At 37.5% G+C, this 17,650-nt stretch overlaps 1 protein-coding gene across 4 annotated transcripts in view; it reads left to right on the forward strand.

The window, feature by feature from the left end:
* Nucleotides 1-16,744, forward strand: part of LOC113406090 (motile sperm domain-containing protein 2-like) — a 58,339-nt gene extending 41,595 nt beyond the window's left edge. For 3 of the 4 annotated variants that reach the window (XM_026648590.2, XM_026648583.2, XM_026648597.2), the window contains exons 10-15: nt 1,966-2,078; nt 3,575-3,671; nt 4,489-4,585; nt 12,164-12,293; nt 15,167-15,269; nt 16,138-16,744. In XM_026648590.2, the coding sequence (XP_026504375.1) occupies nt 1,966-2,078; nt 3,575-3,671; nt 4,489-4,585; nt 12,164-12,293; nt 15,167-15,269; nt 16,138-16,284 (687 nt within the window). In that variant the 3' untranslated portion in view covers nt 16,285-16,744. Of the gene's footprint in view, nt 1-1,965; nt 2,079-3,574; nt 3,672-4,488; nt 4,586-12,163; nt 12,294-15,166; nt 15,270-16,137 lie in introns of those variants that run through there. The other variant, XM_026648606.1, reaches the window with a different exon arrangement.
* The last annotated feature ends 906 nt before the right edge of the window (nt 16,745-17,650 follow it).

The following is a 17,650-nucleotide window of genomic DNA, read 5'->3' on the forward strand; positions in this document are numbered from 1 at the left end:
ATTAATTTGCAAACTTGACACCACCAAATTAGGCCTGAATAAAGACCCCTTCTCGTCAACTGTTGGGAATGGGCTACATCCATCTAATTGAATTGGCCTCGTTAGCACTGACCCCCTATTTGCTAAGACAACTCCTATTTTTCATGTGCTGTATATTTATATCTGCTTATTGTATTTTCAACTCCATGCATCTAATAAAGTGTGTTATATCCCACAAAAGCTTATGCCCAAATAAATTGGTTAGTTTCTGAGGTGCCACAAGGACTCCTCATTGTTTTTACTGATACAGACTAACACGGCTACCCCTCTGAAACCTTGCATATCGTTGTAATCTTCAGCTAGGCATATGTATATAACAATATGTAACGTTGAGCTGTAATTGTCACGTGACCTTGTATTTACCTTGTTAAAATCTATGATTAGTCCTCGAACTGTAGTTTCTTAAAACACAATTAAGAATCACTAGTTGTTTAACTATCCTTGTTTAAATTGGGATTACTTTCAAGTGTATTATCCTATTTTATCATTTTTTATTTACCAGTAGTTTGAGACTCTTGATATTAAGTTGAATCATAGTTTTGTAACCTAGTTTTACTTTAATTAAATTTACATTTGGTTTTCAGGTACTATGTTCTTAAGTATGTTTATTGAATTGTTGCTGTTTCTTAACCATTAGTCTCTCTCAATGGGAAACATACCCATTTGATATGTTTAGTGTTCCAAGAAGTAATCGATTTAAATAGTGTTGATTTTCATGGCTGTTTGAATCTTATACTCACTTCTGTGATACTATTCCTTTGACATAGGTAATAGAATTTTATTTTGATTTTCTTTCAGTTTAGAATGTCATACTTAAAGTTGCTTTTCAAGCATTAATACCTTGTATCATTCATTTATTTACTTTTCTTTTTATGTGTTGTAACTTATTTGCATATTCATTCTTGACTGATTAATTTTTTGGTTTTCTTTTTGTCATCGTAATTCTGAAACATTTTTCTTTATTTCAAAATCAAGTTTAGTTATTGATTTACATGGCATCCCCTAGTTCATGAAAGAGAACTCTTGGTGGTAAATAGTCGGACTACCCTCTGAGTTTAGTATAATGAAATTATTAATAATTGCTATTCATCTTTTGAAAGTTTTTTTTTCCTGAATAAATTGCATGAGAAACAATTAGGTAGTAATTCCATCTATTTAATTCTTATTTCTCCCAGGTCTCAATTTTGATAATTTGGTTTGTGTTTCTTTTACTAATTTTAAGATAAAATTACTTGGTGCTTACACCCTTTCACCCCCATAATTGCTAGGATTTCTTTCACTTTTAATATACTTTACAAAAACCTTATTTTATATATAATATAATATAATATAATATAAATAAAAAAAAAAAAACCTGTAGGGCAATGCCTACAGTGTTCCGCAACATCAGCATTATACTTCCATCAGTTTTATTAATCAAATCACATTTTTAAAATTCTCATGATTGCTTTATATTTTTAACACTAATGCACAAAGATGAGTTTAGAAAGTCCATGAAATGTAATTAAATACAATATCCTAGTTTATTTTATCTGTCCAACATAATATTTAGTCATTGTTATATTGCAATATTTATTTGAATGTTTTGCTTTGCTTTGGAGGGATGAGTGAGGCCAGTGGTTTGTAAATTAGAACAACTCAGGGTAGCTACATGTCCAGAGTTTTAAAGAAATCTCCAAGCTATGAGGCATCATATAAAACATGTAATTTGTTAGAAGCCTGATTGTATGCGTATATTTCAGAGCCATCATACGCGGTTCATTCATTGAAATTACAAGGAATTCAAAGATTAACAGATTCAATAACATATAAATTTGGCGGAATGAGCATCTTGCCATTATGTTTGATGCAGAAATATCTACATGATTGTAATGTGTGTGACTCATACTTTTTATTCCTTTATAATTCTCATTTATTTTTACTCAGGTATGTTCTGTAGAACAAATTTCCAAACCAGACGAGAATGACAAAACAGATTCCAAAACAAAAAATGCAAAGAAGGCGTTAACCATTTTTAAAGGACCGTTATTACATATAAGGTAATAGTGTGCAATAGTAATTTTGTTTGCTTTGTTGCATTGTATATCGCTCACTTAAAATTAAATTAATCAGTTTTAAAACCACAAAAACTGAAATCAAGAGTTAAGTGATTTGACTAATCTTTAATTAATTTTTTGTCTTCTAAAAATTCTTACTTTGTCTGATATGAAATCTTCTCAGACTAGTTTGTTTTCCATTCAACAATTTTAAGTATCTGTAGCATACTATATTTATCTCTGTGGATGAACACCTTCAGTGATCCTTAATTTTTCCACATAGATCAAAAGTTATTTTTTGGTTGTTTTTTCAGTGCCATGTCTGTGCCTGTCACTACTTGACAGTCTAATGGCTTAACTGTATTAGCAAAGTGACCAGTTTAACTAAATTTTAAATGATCTAGTTAGACCAATGTAAACTCCATAAACTTAAACTAGTTTAACCCTTGCTTAAAATTGCTTAGCTTAAGTAAGATAACCAGGTTGATTTTTAAAACGTATTTCATTTGATTCCATTTTAGTTTCTGATTTAAGTTAAAACCAAATATAAACAAGGGTTAAAGTACTGTACGTGTGTCTATGTTAAGGTTTTGTACCAATTAAACTAGATCAATTTAGTTAACTGGTGCAACTTTTCTAATGTAGACAACGGACATGCTGGCCACTGCTTCCTAAAGCTCCCATTGCCCGGGAACGGTGAACTGCAGCCACTGGGAGCTGTGGTGGGCTGTGCCTGCGGATGGTCAATGTAAACAAAATGTCTCGCGGCCTGCCAGCAGATTACCCTAATGGGCCGCGTGCCAAAGGTTGCCAACCCCTGGTATGAGGGGTGGGTAGAGGGATAAAGTAGCTTTGAGGGAGAAGGGGTCAAAACAAGCTAAATTACTGTTAAGAAATTGGGAGAAAGAAAGGAACTGACCATGATTACTTAACATGACCCTCACTTTTCAGAAAAAAATTGTCAGGAAAAGGAATACAACAACACTTTTATGTGCACCTTTCAATGATTTTTTTTTTTTTTAACTAATATTTTCTTGTGCCAGTTCTCTTCCTTCCATTACTCATCTTTTTCTTACTTGGCTCATGCATTTGCCCTGCTTTCTCTATTCAAGAAGAATGTCAAATTCCAGAATGATGATACCAGTGTCATATAATTTTGAAAGAGGCATAACCAACTTTTTTCCAATTACATGAGAGTACCAAGGGAAGGAGAGAGATAAACCTTTAGTTCCTAGTGCACGCGCACACACAAAACACTTACACCTTTTACTGTTACCAGCTCTGGATTCTATCAAATTTAAATATGCTGCAGAATATTGTGGCAGCTTGCCTGTGGAGACTTAATTTACGGTGACTGTAACTGGTGGATAGAAAGCACTTTTTTTTAATAAACTCAAATTTGTGTTATGATAAATGATTTAGAAAGATTATTTGTGTTAAAAATAGTGGATTGCTCAATGAAAATTGTATAATCCAATTTTTAATTTATTTTCAATTAGTCCGGCAGAAGAGCTGTTTTTTGGATCCAAAGAAATTGGAGAGAAAAAATGCTTGATAGTTCTCACAAATGTGACTAAAAATGTAGTGGCCTTCAAGGTAAATATTATTTGTGTCTATACATTGTTTTGTTTTGCTGTCCACATGCCTTTCATTTGTACAGAAATATAAATTTGTTGTGGCAGATTTTGTGCAAAGTCCCAAATCTTTCATGGAATAAAGGTCAAATGAGATAATTAACAGTAAAAATAATGAAAGGGTGGTGTCCTTACTCATATTTGAGTGTCCAGCCATTGCTGGATCTCCCCTCCCTCCCCCTTATTCCAGGAACAAGTCATCAGCACTTTGTGATCAACTATGTCAAAGCTGCTGAAAAATCCATTCCCCATTAGCTCACCTTCAGAGGAATAAGTGCAGTCTCTATTTCATGTTCAACTCAGTAGCCGTATTTTTAGGGATGCAGGAAATTAAATGAATTTAGGTGTGCATAGACTTGGTTTACCACCACTTTGTACATGTTCTCTGCATATATACATGATTCAGGTTTCAAAGTTGTCAAACTAGCAACTTTCACAAGTATTACGTTCAGTATTTTTGTTTGTTTAGTGTTGTTTATATAAAAAAAGAAGAAATCCAGTCTTTGCCAAATAGCGAAGGACAAAACTGATAGAGGAAGAAATTGGAAGCATTAGCTTCTAAGACTACTCCCAAAAAGGAAAGGGGTGTGGGGTGTGTTTTTGTTTTTTAAATCTATTGTCTTCATTATTCCATCTTTTGGTAATAATAGAGGTCTGATAACATTTTAGGAACACCAAACCCTGTCTCTTCTCCTTTTTTGTAAATTAGCAGTAACAGAACTGGTAGGCGGAATCTGTTTAAATTCTGACATACACCATATGCTTGTTTTTATTTTTAGGTGAGAACAACTGCTCCTGACAAGTATAGAGTTAAACCAAGTAATAGTAGCTGTGAACCTGGTACATCAATAGACATAGTAGTATCCCTCCATGGTGGTAAGTAAAAACTCATAGGACACAATTTTCAAACAAGTCTACAGGAGGTACATGCACAATTAACAGCTCTTCTTTGAATTGGCCTCTATATATACTCAATTGTGGGACACACCTCCTGGCACTGTGAGCTTTGGGGCCTGCTAGAAGAGCAGTGGACTAACCATGGAGATTTGCTAAACATAACAAGGCACTCAAACTGCATTTTTTTTCTCCTTGGTACTGCTGTAGTATCACAGTTGACACTGCTTCATTATCCAAATTTTTTGCTGCTAAGATTGAGTGGGCCCATGTTCGGTTATCTGCAAGAATGGCTGAAGGCTGTTTTAATCTGTTGCAGTAGTTCCTAGTGAAGGATTTAAAATAAGCATCATATTTAGAGATGTATATTGAGGCGATTTGGTTTGAATTATTTTCTTCATCCAGTAGACAAGTGTTCTGTTAATCACTAATGCAATTAACAGTAGTCCTGTCTTTTTACCAAAGTGCCAGGATTTTGAGTGTAAAACAATGAAAATGAGGTTGGCTTCTGGAGAAGTTGAACAAACACATACAATTTATTTCATTCAGTACAGATAACAATGCTAATATTTCATCCATGTGATTTGTAATTATACTGAAATTGTACTGCTTACTGATATTTGATGGAAAAGAAAAAATTCAAAGGTTGAGCTATGGAAGTAAAATGTAAGTAATTTTGGGAATACATTTCTATAAAGAGCAGTTGCATCTTTCTGCCTGGTTAGCTCTTGTATAATGAAATGATATGGAATTTTTTAACAAATTTTAGAGAGGAATGTTTAGCATGAGTGAATAATAAATTCATTCTTTATATTTCCCGTAAGATATTGCCAGACATGTCTCTAAATGAGAACTCATTTGGAAAATATTCCTAATTAAAAATGCATCACTATGTTTAATTTTCTTTTTAATCTCAAAGGGTCCACATGTTGAAATAATTTTGTTAAGGGTAATTGTCAAATTATACCATAAATCCACTAAAGTGGTTGTTAGCTTGTTGTCTTATGCCTCTATTGCTATCCAGCTGCTTTTTTACAAATTTTACCAAATGCAACAAGTCCATTTTGTGAAACAACAGCAACAACTAAGTTTTGGATTGTTCATTAGCACTGATTGGTTGTTGCATTTTAACTAAATAGTCTCCATTTGGAAAATTTTAATTCCTACGGTTTAATGTGTTTTCTCCTTTATTCCTGTGTGACTTCACAATTTTTTGATACCTATTGTAGTTGCAGTATCCCTACCTTCTTCGAGTGATAGTCCCTATGTGTATTCCACATGTGGGTACGCATGCATGCCACCCGGAAATGTTTCTCAGCAGTGTCCGTTGACCTACACGTGCATAGTGAGTCTCTTTGTGGCTCCCAGGCGAGGATAAGTAGTAGTGTCGGTTGATGCCACTCCAGTTCCCGCTCACCTCTGCATGGCCTCAGTCAGAAGCCCTGTTCCTTCACGCTCTTAGTCTACTAAGAGAGTGATTTTACTTTGTATATAGTATGTAAATAATTTCATTAGTATAGGTAGATAAGTTAACTTATAGCGCTAGGCAAGGCTGAGAGTTTCTTAATGAGGCTTTGATCTCCAAGCTCTTTAGCACCCAACAGCCCTTAACCGGGGGTGGGGCTACTCAGGAAGACATCCCTTAGGGGAGTATCTATTAATGAAGATTCTCTATGTCCTAGTAAGGAGTAGAGGATTGAAGATGATAAAATACAGGTAGGATCTGATGAGAAACAGTCATATGAAAAAGAGTCCCATTCAATTACATCAGGTAATGTCAGCCAGCTAAAAAGTGACAAGTTTTTAAAGAGCTTTTATACAAATGCTAAAGAAGTCTAAATAATAAGATGGGTGAACCTGAGTGCCTCATATTAAATGAAGATATTGGTATAATAGGCATCACAGAAACTTGGTGGAATGAGGATAATCAATGGGACACAGTAATACCAGGGTACAAAATATATCAGAAGGACAGAACAGGTCATGCTGGTAGGGGAGTGGCACTATGTGAAAGAAAGCTTAGAATCAAATGAAGTAAAAATCTTAAATGAACCAAACTGTACCATACAACCTCTATGGATAGTGATTCCATGCTCTAATAATAAGAATATAGCAGTAGGGACCTATTACCGACCTGACCAGGATGGTGATAGTGACTGTGAAATGCTCAGGGAGATTAGAGAGGCTATAAAAATAAAAAACACAATAATAATGGGGACAAGTATCAGGAATGGGGAATTTCAGCTATCCCCATATTGACTGGGTACATGTCCCCTCAGGACGGGATGCAAAAATAAAGTTTCTTCACTCCTTAAATGACTGCTTCTTGGAGAAGCTAGTTCTGGAGTCCACAAGAGGCGAGGCAATTCTTGATTTAATCCTAAGTGGAGCACAGGATCTGGTCCAAGAGGTGAATCTAGCTGGACTGCTTGGTAATAGTGACCATAATATAATTAAATTTAACATCCCTGTGGCGGGGAAAACACCACAGCAGCCCAACACTGTAGCATTTAATTTCAGAAAGGGGGACTACACAAAAATGAGCAAGTGAGTAAAACAGAAATTAAAAGGTACAGCGCCAAAAGTGAAATCCCTGCAAGCTGCATGGAAACTTTTTTAAGAAACCATAATAGAGGCTCAACTTAAATATGTACCCCCAAATTAAAAAACATAGAGAACCAAAAAAGTGCCACCATGGCTAATCAACAAAGTAAAAGAAGCAGTGAGAGGCAAAAAGGATTCCTTTTAAAAAATGGAAGTTTAAATCCTAGTGAGGAAAATAGAAAGGAGCATAAACTCTGACAAATGAAGTGTAAAAATATAATTAGGAAGGCCAAAAAAGAATTTGAAGAACAGCTAGCCAAAGACTCAAAAAATGATAGCAAATTTTTTTTTTAAGTACATCAGAAGTAGGACGCCTGCTAAACAACCAGTGGAGCCACTGGACAATCAAGATACTAAAGGAGCACTCAAGGACGAGAAGGCCATTGCGGAGAAACTAAATGATTTCTTTGCATTGGTCTTCACGGCTAAGGATGTGAGGGAGATTCCCAAACCTAAGACATTCTTTTTAGGTGAAAAATCTGAGGAACTGTCTCAGATTGAGGTGTCATTAGAGGAGGTTTTGGAACAAATTGATAAACTAAACAATATTAAGTCACCAGGACCAGATGGTATTCACCCAAGAGTTCTGAAGGAACTCAAATATGAAATTGCACAACTACTAACTGTAGTTTGTAACATATCATTTAAATCAACTTCTGTACCAAATTAACGGAGGATAGCTAATGTGACACCAATTTTTAAAAAGGGCTCCAGAGGTGATCCCAGCAATTACAAGCTGGTAAGCCTGACGTGAAGAACAAAATTGTCAGACATATAGATGAACATGTTTTGTTGGGGAAGTGTCAACATAATTTTTGTAAAGGGAAATCATGCCTCACCAATCTACTAGAATTCTTTGAGGGGGTCAACAAGCATGTGTACAAGGGGGATCCAGAGGATATAGTGTACTTAGATTTTCAGAAAGCCTTGGACAAGGTGCCTCACCAAAGGCTCTTACGCAAAATAATCTGTCATGGGATAAGAGGGAAGGTCCTCTCATGGATTGGTAACTGGTTAAAAGATTGGAAACAAAGGATAGGAATAAATGGTCAGTTTTCAGAATGGAGAGAGGTAATAGTGGTGTCCCCCCAGGGGTCTGTACTGTTCAAGATATTCATAAATGATCTGGGAAAAGGGGTAAACAGTGGGGTGGCAAAATTTGCAGATGATACAAAACTATTCAAGATAGTTAAGTCCCAAGGAGACTGCGAAGAGCTACAAAAAGGTCTCACAAAACTGGGTGACCGGTCAACAAAATAGCAGATGAAATTCAATGTTCAGGGGGGAGGGATAGCTCAGTGGTTTGAGCATTGGCCTGCTCAACCCAGGGTTATAAGTTCAATCCTTGAGGGGGCCATTTAGGGATCTGGTACTTGGTCCTGCTAGTGAAGGCAGGGGGGACTGGACTCAATGACCTTTCAAGGTCCCTTCCAGTTCTATGAGATAGGTATATCTCCATATATAATCTTGATAAATGCGAAGTAATGCACACTGGAAAACATCCCAACTATACATATAAAACAATGAGGTCTGAATTAGCTGTTACCACTCAAGAAAGAGATCTTGGAGTCATTGTGGATAGTTCTCTGAAAACATCCACTCAATGTGCAGCAGCAGTCAAAAAAGCGAACAGAATGTTGGGAATCATTAAGAAAGGGATAGTTAATAAGAGAGAAAAGATCATATTGCCGCTATATAAATCCATTGTATGCCCACATCTTGAATACTGTGTGCAGATGTGGTTGCCCCATCTCAAAAGATGTATTAGAATTGGAAAAGGTTCAGAAAAGGGCAAAAAACATTATTAGGGGTGTGGAACGGCTGCCATATGAGGAGACATTAATAAGACTGGGAATTTTCAGCTTGGAAAAGAGACGACTAAGGAAGGGATATGATTGAGGTTTATAAAATCAGAGAGAGGTGTGGAGAAAGTAAATAAGAAAGTGTTATTTACTCCTTCTCATAACACAAACTAGGGATCACCAAATGAAATTAATAGGCAGCAGGTTTAAAACAAACAAAAGGAAGTATTTTTTCACACAACATACAGTCAGCCTGTGGAACTCTTTGCCAGAGGATCTTGTGAAGGCCAAGACTATAACAGGGTTCAAAAAAGAACTAGATATATTTATGGAGGATAGGTCCATCAATGGCTATTAGCCAGGATGGGCAGGGATGGAGTCCCTAGCCTGTTTGCCAGAAGCTGGGAATAGGCGACAGAGGTTGGATCACTTGATGATTACCTGTTCTGTTCATTCCCTCTGGGGCACCTGGCATTGGCCACTGTCGGAAGGCTGGATACTGGGCTAGATGGACCTTTGGTCTGACCCAGTATGGCCATTCTTATGTTCTTATGTAGTGTAGTTAATATAGTAGTTCTCTTCCCTGTTTGGGAACCGCATCCCCCTCCACCCTGCCTCGGGGACTATCCCCAGGATCCCAGGCTTCAAAAACTGTGTCTCCTACCCACACTCCATCTGTGTGAGTGTCGAGTCTCTACTGCCTGGATGAGGCACACACCGTGGCACGCTGCACCCTCTGTAAATCCTTCCTGCCCAGGACCAGGAAGCCCACAAGCTCCGCCTCCGCAAATATAAGAACATAAGAAAGGCCGTACCGGGTCAGACCAAAGGTCCATCTAGCCCAGTATCCTGTCTATCGACAGTGGCCAATGCCAGGTGCCCCAGAGGGAGTGAACCTAACAGACAATGATCAAGTGATCTCTCTCCTGCCATCCATCTCCACCCTCTGACAGAGGCTAGGGACACCATTCCTTACCCATCCTGGCTAATAGCCATTAATGGACTCAACCACCATGAATTTATCCAGTTCTCTTTTAAACTCTGTTATAGTCCTAGCCTTCACAACCTCCTCAGGTAAGGAGTTCCACAAGTTGACTGTGTGCTGCGTGAAGAAGAACTTCCTTTTATTTGTTTTAAACCTGCTGCCTATTAATTTCATTTGATGACCCCTAGTTCTTGTATTATGGGAATAAGTAAATAACTTCCTTATCCACTTTCTCCACATCACTCATGATTTTATATACCTCTATCATATCCCCCCTTAGTCTCCTCTTTTCCAAGCTGAAGAGTCCTAGCCTCTTTAATCTCTCCTCATATGGGACCCGTTCCAAACCCTTAATCATTTTAGTTGCCCTTTTCTGAACCTTATGAATATCTTATGGAGGAGGTCATGCAGCCCCAGGCTCACTTAGATCCCGGCCAAAGAGGCGCCCCCCCCCACGCACACACACACACCTGGTACAGCGGCTACCATCGGCAGTGAGTGCCCCCTCCAGCCACAGTGCCTGCCTCGGAGCTCCATAGGCTAAGGACAAATCCTGATATGAGGGCAAAAAGCTCTGACAAGCACAAGAGCCAGGTCTCGGCAAAGGACTGCTCCCAAGCTCAGTGTTTCCAACTCAAGCCGAGTCGGGGAAGATGTCACGTGTAGATCCGGCTGGATCAGCACCCAAGATACCCCATATGCAAGGCAAGGCCAGGCACCAACGGGATCCAATGGTACCGACGGTCACCCGGACACCCAAACATCTGGAACACTCACCGGCATGCGCAACACCACTCATCCCTCTGTGTTTATGCACCATATCACTATCCACTTCATGAAAGGATTATTCAGCACCTTTCCACTAGTGTTGAAGCCCACACACTCATGTGCCCTTAATCTCATTCTCTTCGCCCTCACAAGACCACCCTTTGAACCAATGGCCACATACTCTTTCTCCCACTTCTCAATGAAAGTGGCATTCTTGGTAGCCATAACCTGACCAGACAAGTCAGTGAGCTTGCAGCCATGATAGCAGACACCGCCCACCCGCCCCCCACACACACACACGATATTCCACAAGGACAAGATGTCCTTATGGCTGCACCCCAATTCCTTCTAAAAGTGGTATCTGAGTTCCACCTCAATCAGTCCATCCACTTGCCAGTATTCTGCCCGAAGCCACACGCCTCCCCACTGACAGGGCCCTGCACTCCCTTGATGTCTGATGCACGCTAGTGTCCTTCCTCCACAGGACTGGACCATTTCAAAAATCACTTAAACTATTGGTGGCCATTCCAAAAGATCAAAGGTACAAGCCCTCTCATCCCAGCCCATCTCCAAATGGGTCTTGGAGCGCATCCTCAAATGCTACAAACACTCCAGCTATTTCCCCCAGGCAGGGTCATGGTTCATTCTACATGGGCGCAAGTCGCCTTCTCAGCCTCACTGGCGGATGTGTCCTGGCAAGACATCTCTCGAGCTGTGATGTGGGGTTCTGTCCACACTTTCACGGCGCACTACACCATAACACAAGTGGCAGTGACAGACACGGCCGTGGGCAATGCCATACTACAGACCGCAGTGCCATTAGTATCCTCACACCCACCTCTGTGTTGATCATTGCTCGCAAGACACCCATGTGTGGAATACACTTAAGGACCATCACTCAAAGAAGAGAAGGTTACTTATCTGTAACTGAAGGTTCTTTGAGTTGTGTGGTCCCTCTCTGTAGTCCACTACCCGCCCTCCATCCCCTCTGCTTTGAACTGGATTTTGTAATGGTAAGAGGGAAACTGGAATGGCGTCGACCCGCACTCCATATTATACCCTCATCTTGGGAGCCACTAGGAGACTCCCTATGCTCATGCAGGTCAATGGACACTGCTAAGAAACACTTCTGGATTCAGGTGCGTGGCAAGCATGCACACTCGTGTGTGACATACACACAGGAACCACACATCTCAAAGAACTTCCAGTTACAGGTGAGTAACCACCTCTTTCTAGAATTTGTGTTGTTCTGTTAAATTTACTTAAACCGCACAGTTCACATTTTCCTTAGTAACTAACATTACTTTTTAATTTCCTTCCTAGAGAGGTAGAAGTGGTGTTTTAGTGTATACATACAATCTCTGCTAAATTTATTGTTTTGGATTTTTTGGTTGAGGGTAGGTTTTGCCGCTTCCCTGCAGGACCGTTTCCTGATAATGGCAGCAGAAATGGACCAGGCTTCTGGAGCAGGCATACCAGAATTAGCTCAGTTTTGGAAAGAAGTCCCTAGAAACAAAGTGATGGAACATAGGTAAGCATATAGTTGGCTTAAAGGCTTTCTTATGTGGGTTTTGTATTCTAATTTCTCGTATTTGTGCATTATCACCAGTATTAAGGATTCTACAAGTTGAATTATGCTCTTGGTGACCCCTGTTCATCCCCATTGCCTGCAGTGGGTTTTAAAGGTAAAATTGATTGGGACTTAGTTTGTTATTGATGCATAAGCTGTAGTAGAACTGAACTCTCACACTGTTAAGTGTTAACATGAGTAAGCAGCAGTAGGAAAAATTATTTTTGTAACAAAAGTGAACAGATGTTACTGCATAGACAGAGTAGATATGCTGAGTAAGAAAGTGCTATTTTTATAAAATCACTTTTTAGATTAGAACTGCAGTTCAACATTCTCTTGATAGTGGGTTTTGGGGTTTTGTTTTTTTTTTGTTTTGTTTTTGAGGGAGGGCAGGGTGATATAATTTCTTAGGTGTTTTCTAAAGAGCAAATAGAAGAATTAGGTAATATAGAAATTTTCTAGCCAACGCTAGAATGCTCTTTCCCCCATCAGACGTGCACTGGTAGAAATGTCTCCTGCAGAGCCACCAGACCCGCTTTACTGAGCGTATATCTTAATCCATGATGCAAAGCTTCTCCAGAACTCCACTTTATTTCATGCACACCTTAATTACCTTTACTAACAACTGCTCTTCTACATATTTTTGAAAAAATATGTTATGCATAACATAACATACACTTTCACTTAGAACTTTCAGAATTTAGCTAAATCCAAATCAGTTTTCACCAGGATAACAAAAAGCATATCTCATAACATTAGTTCTCTAGTAGAAAACAGAGCTGGAAAATTTCATCCTACAGTGTGAATGTTGGAAAAAATTAACAGCAATTAAAGTAAAGTCTGGAGGATGGAAGCACTTGGCTTCAATAAAACTGGCAAGTTTGTTAGGGCATTACAAACTAAGATCTCTCTTCATTATATGTTTCCCCCCTCTTTACTGAAATTCATGTTTTACTAAATTGCTTCTTTGTGTTTAATTAAATCTGTTTTTCCAGCTCATATATGTTTGAGATGTGAATGTTGAACCTAACCATGTAATTCAAAATGATACATAGATGCTCATAAGAGAATATCTTATGATAATTAAGCAGTTTGTAAATGCAACCATTAGGTAAATTTTCTGTTGCTATGTCATTCAATAAACTTATTCTTTCTGGAAAGTATAAAAGCAATGTCACTTTTCAAGGAGTTGTGGGATTATTTCTCACATTTTAGCTGCTTTTTTTCAAAATACAAATCGTGTAAGGGTAGATTCTTCCAAAATCCCCAAAGAAAAGAATAAAGTTCTATATAGGAAAACATGACACAATTTTTAGATCATTTTTGTTTACACATACTGGAAAGGTAAACTGTGTGCATTTGCACATTGAATTTGTAAAGTGTAAATAAATGCTTTCTTGCGTAGACACTGGTATTTTGTTAGGGTAGGCCATTGAGCAATAGTGAGAAATTGCTTGACTTTATTAAAGCTGCCACAACAGCCTTCAAGGGATACTTGACTAATAAACCAATACAAATGAATGCACCAGGAAGCAAGACGTTCTGAAATGTGCTTGATCCAGTAATGTGGAATGTGGCATGTAGATTTATACAGTGCTGACCTTTTCGTTTTCAAGGAAACCTATATCAAGTGCAGTAGAGCATGTCATTATTGCCCACCTAAAGTCATGCATTGTTGTTTGAATATTTATAGACGCAGATGAATAGCTCCATCTTGCTAAGTCCTCTCCCAGAGGAAGCCAGTTAGCATTTTGTTTTTTCAAAAACAAGTTATTCCAAAGCATTCTGTCCTTTTTATTCTGCTTTATTCTTCTCTCAAAAGTTTTAGTATTTCCATTCTTCTCACATAAGAAGACTGAAAGTCTCATGATAAGCTCGTCTCCCCGCCCCCCAGAAAATAAATGCATCCATCTCTTCTCTAATGGGCTTAAATGTTTCCAAATTGGTTCCTGCTGTGTTTTTATAAAATGCTTTAATTTTCAATATCATGTGTGACATCAAATGCATGCACTGGTTATTTTTTCTCAAGTAACTTTTTTCTAATCTTGTTATTGTAAATGATGTCTTGAAGCTGGTAACTAAGTATATTTAGGCATGCTTTGAAATTCTGTTTCTGCTTTCTCTGAATATTTTATACTTAACATAAATGAAACAACATTTCTTTGGTATTGAATCTTGGGTTATAATCAGCTATATAGTGTATGTAACAGTAAGATTAAAAGCATAAAGGTAAGTGATATATTCTGAGGCAGTGGTTCTCAACCTGCGGCCTGTGGGCCACTTGCGGCCCAATCAGCATACAGCTGCGGTCCATGTGACAGCCTCAGGGCCACACCTGTAGTGTGTGTGTGTGTGTATGTATATATATATATATATGTGTGTATATATATATGTATATGTGTATATATATATATGTATATGTGTATATATATATATGTATATGTGTATATATATTTATTTATTTATTTTGTGTGGCTGCAGTCCAAATAACACGCAAAGAGCTGCAAATGTGACCAACCCAACAATGGTAAACAGGTTGAGAACCACTGTTGTACGGGATTATTCTGTTCCTGTTCCTGTTGTGCCTTCATACTTCAAAAGCTGTCACATGTAACCATGGTATTTTGGACATGATCCATCTCCTGTCTATTTCATTGGGGTCAGAATCATATCTTTGATAAGAATGTTGTATTGAACCATTCAGTGGTAAAATAATTGAACTGTAATATGTTACGAATAGTGTGTTTTAGGATTTTTGTCCTTTAAATGTTTTTTTGTTTTAGTTAAAACAGACTTTATAATAATATTGATAAACTGCATTTAAATTTTCACAGGTTAAGATGTCATGTTGTAGAAAGTAGCAAGCCTTCTACTCTGACATTAAAAGAGAATTCATTTAATATTCCTACAAAAACCAATGAAGATTTACACTTACAGGTAAGAGAGTATTCTTTCATACAAAATGGTCATTGAACTGAATTATAGATTAATAGCTTGCCGTTATAAATGGCAGTAGAAGATTTAATGAAATAGTACAAAACAAGTTCAAAACTGAAAATATTTTCAATGGAGGAATTGAATGCTTCAGAGTAACTGTAAACCAAATACAGTGGCATAATTATTTTAATTATTCTTGATATGAACTCCCCTACATTTTCCACTTCCAACACACTACTCTCATTCTTTTTATATGTATTAGGCCTGGTCTACACTGGGGGGGGAGATCAATCTAAGTTACGCAACTTCAGCTACGAGAATAACGTAGCTGAAGTCGACATATCTTAGATCGACTTAGAATCACTTAATTCACGTCCTCGCGGCGCGGGATTGACGGCCACCGCTCCCCCGTTGACTTTGCTTCTGCCTCTCGCCATGGTGGAGTTCCGGAGTCGACGGAAGAGCGATCGGGGATCGATTTATCGCTACCCGCCGATCCGGCGGGTAGTGTAGACATACCCTTATATACCTCAAGTAGTAGAATTGCTAAGTGACCCTATCTGTCGATTAGTAGAAAAGTGTCATTTTTTTATATACATACATAGACATATCTATCTGTCTATAGATCAAGATAGAATTGCTTATACCTCTGAAATAATATCTTCTACAGATGTGATCCAAATTATGGGAGCACACTGTGATAGAGGAATTCTTGAAGATTTTTTGTGTGTATCTTATAAAATATACTGTTGGCTAATTTAGTATTGTAACTGCTTCTCAGAATTACCTACAGGTAAAATCACTAGAGATAGGAGAGTTCATTCAGTAAAAAGCTGTTTAATATCATATAACCTGTTTTTCTTTTCAGCTAACTCAATTATTACAGGTTAATAGAAGACTTCAAGAGCAGATTGATCGCTGTGTCTGGTTCCAGCAGCTAATAGTTGTATTAGCATTGTTCTTAGTTGCTATTGCTGCCTTTTGCTTCTTCCTGTTGTACACTCAGAGATGCTAAACAGCAATGCTTTGCACTACACGTGCCGGCTGTGTTAATCAGTTTGAAAAGAGAGAGAATCCAATGCTGCTCCATTAAACCCTGAAACTACCAAAAATGAGAGAGGTCTGTACTGTGAAGTACAATGTTGAGTCATACTATTTGCTGTTAGAAGAAGAAACGAAAGACCAACAAGAGCTCGGAAATTTACTGAGACTGTCTTGACACTTACAGTACAGGAAAAAGAGGATATTAAAAGAGCTAGGAGCTATGTTCACTGGACAAGTTATTGAATATTACCAAACAGAAAAGATGAGTAAATGTAACAATATACCGTAACTTAAAACTACATAGAATATATTATTTTTCTCTTTTTGGTTGAACTACTTTAAATGTCACCTTTTTAGTTTCATTCATGCTCATGCATACAGGATATACTAAAAGGTGCAAGCAGGCTGCTTAAATTTATTTAAAAAAAACAACCTTTTTTCCCCCCCCCCTTTTTTTTTTACAGAATTAAAATTGTTACATAGTACAGGTTAGATTTTTCTTACATGATATGTGTATGTACATAGTATGTATGAAAATAGGGAGACCTGAACCTATAGTACACAGTAATTAGATGGTCGTTCCTTTTGAAATTCAAGAACAGCATCCTTATCATGGTTAAGTCTTTATTTTTGTTTTTTTTGGAATGTAAAATTATTGTATAAATATTTCATGCCAAACAGTATACACAGTAAATCAGTTTGTAGCCGTATTCCCCAGAAAAAATGCCTGCCATAATTCCGAAGACATTTGATAAAAATACTTTTGTTGAGACGCTGTCCTAATTAATTATAGATATTTTGTTTTATTAATTTTTCTTACTTTAATGTTTACTAATTTCACATTGTTGTGGAAGGAACTCTTTATACAAACTCCAAAGCATCATGCTGTTAAGTAGGTCAGCAATAGTCAACTGCATGATTCATATAAAAGCTAAAAATCAATGTAAAAAACATTTCTGACAGAGGTGCAATCATTCAATCATGCATGGAATATTTGGAAGAAACAAGCCAGATCAGGAAAAGATTGGGTATATTAGATGGACTATGAAAAATACAGTATCTGCTGCTTCTTTGAAAGCATTTTCGGAATGCTATATAAAATGAGTGAGAATTTATTCTAGCAAATATTCTTTGTACTCATTTCTGTAAATATTTATATTGAAATGATCTAAAAATTAAAAGCCTAAAAGGAGACATGGTATCTTTCATAAATTTTTAAGCCCCCCCCCCCCCCTTTTTTTTTTTTTTTTTTTTTACTGACCTTTTATAATAAATGCTTGAAACTTAAAACTGAAATCTGGTTCTTGTTTTCACCACAAATTGGCTTGTCCGGATAA

Source organism: Terrapene carolina, unplaced genomic scaffold (genome assembly GCF_002925995.2).
Source record: "Terrapene carolina triunguis isolate 2854851 unplaced genomic scaffold, T_m_triunguis-2.0 Scaffold22, whole genome shotgun sequence".
Taxonomy (NCBI): Eukaryota; Metazoa; Chordata; order Testudines; family Emydidae; genus Terrapene; species Terrapene triunguis.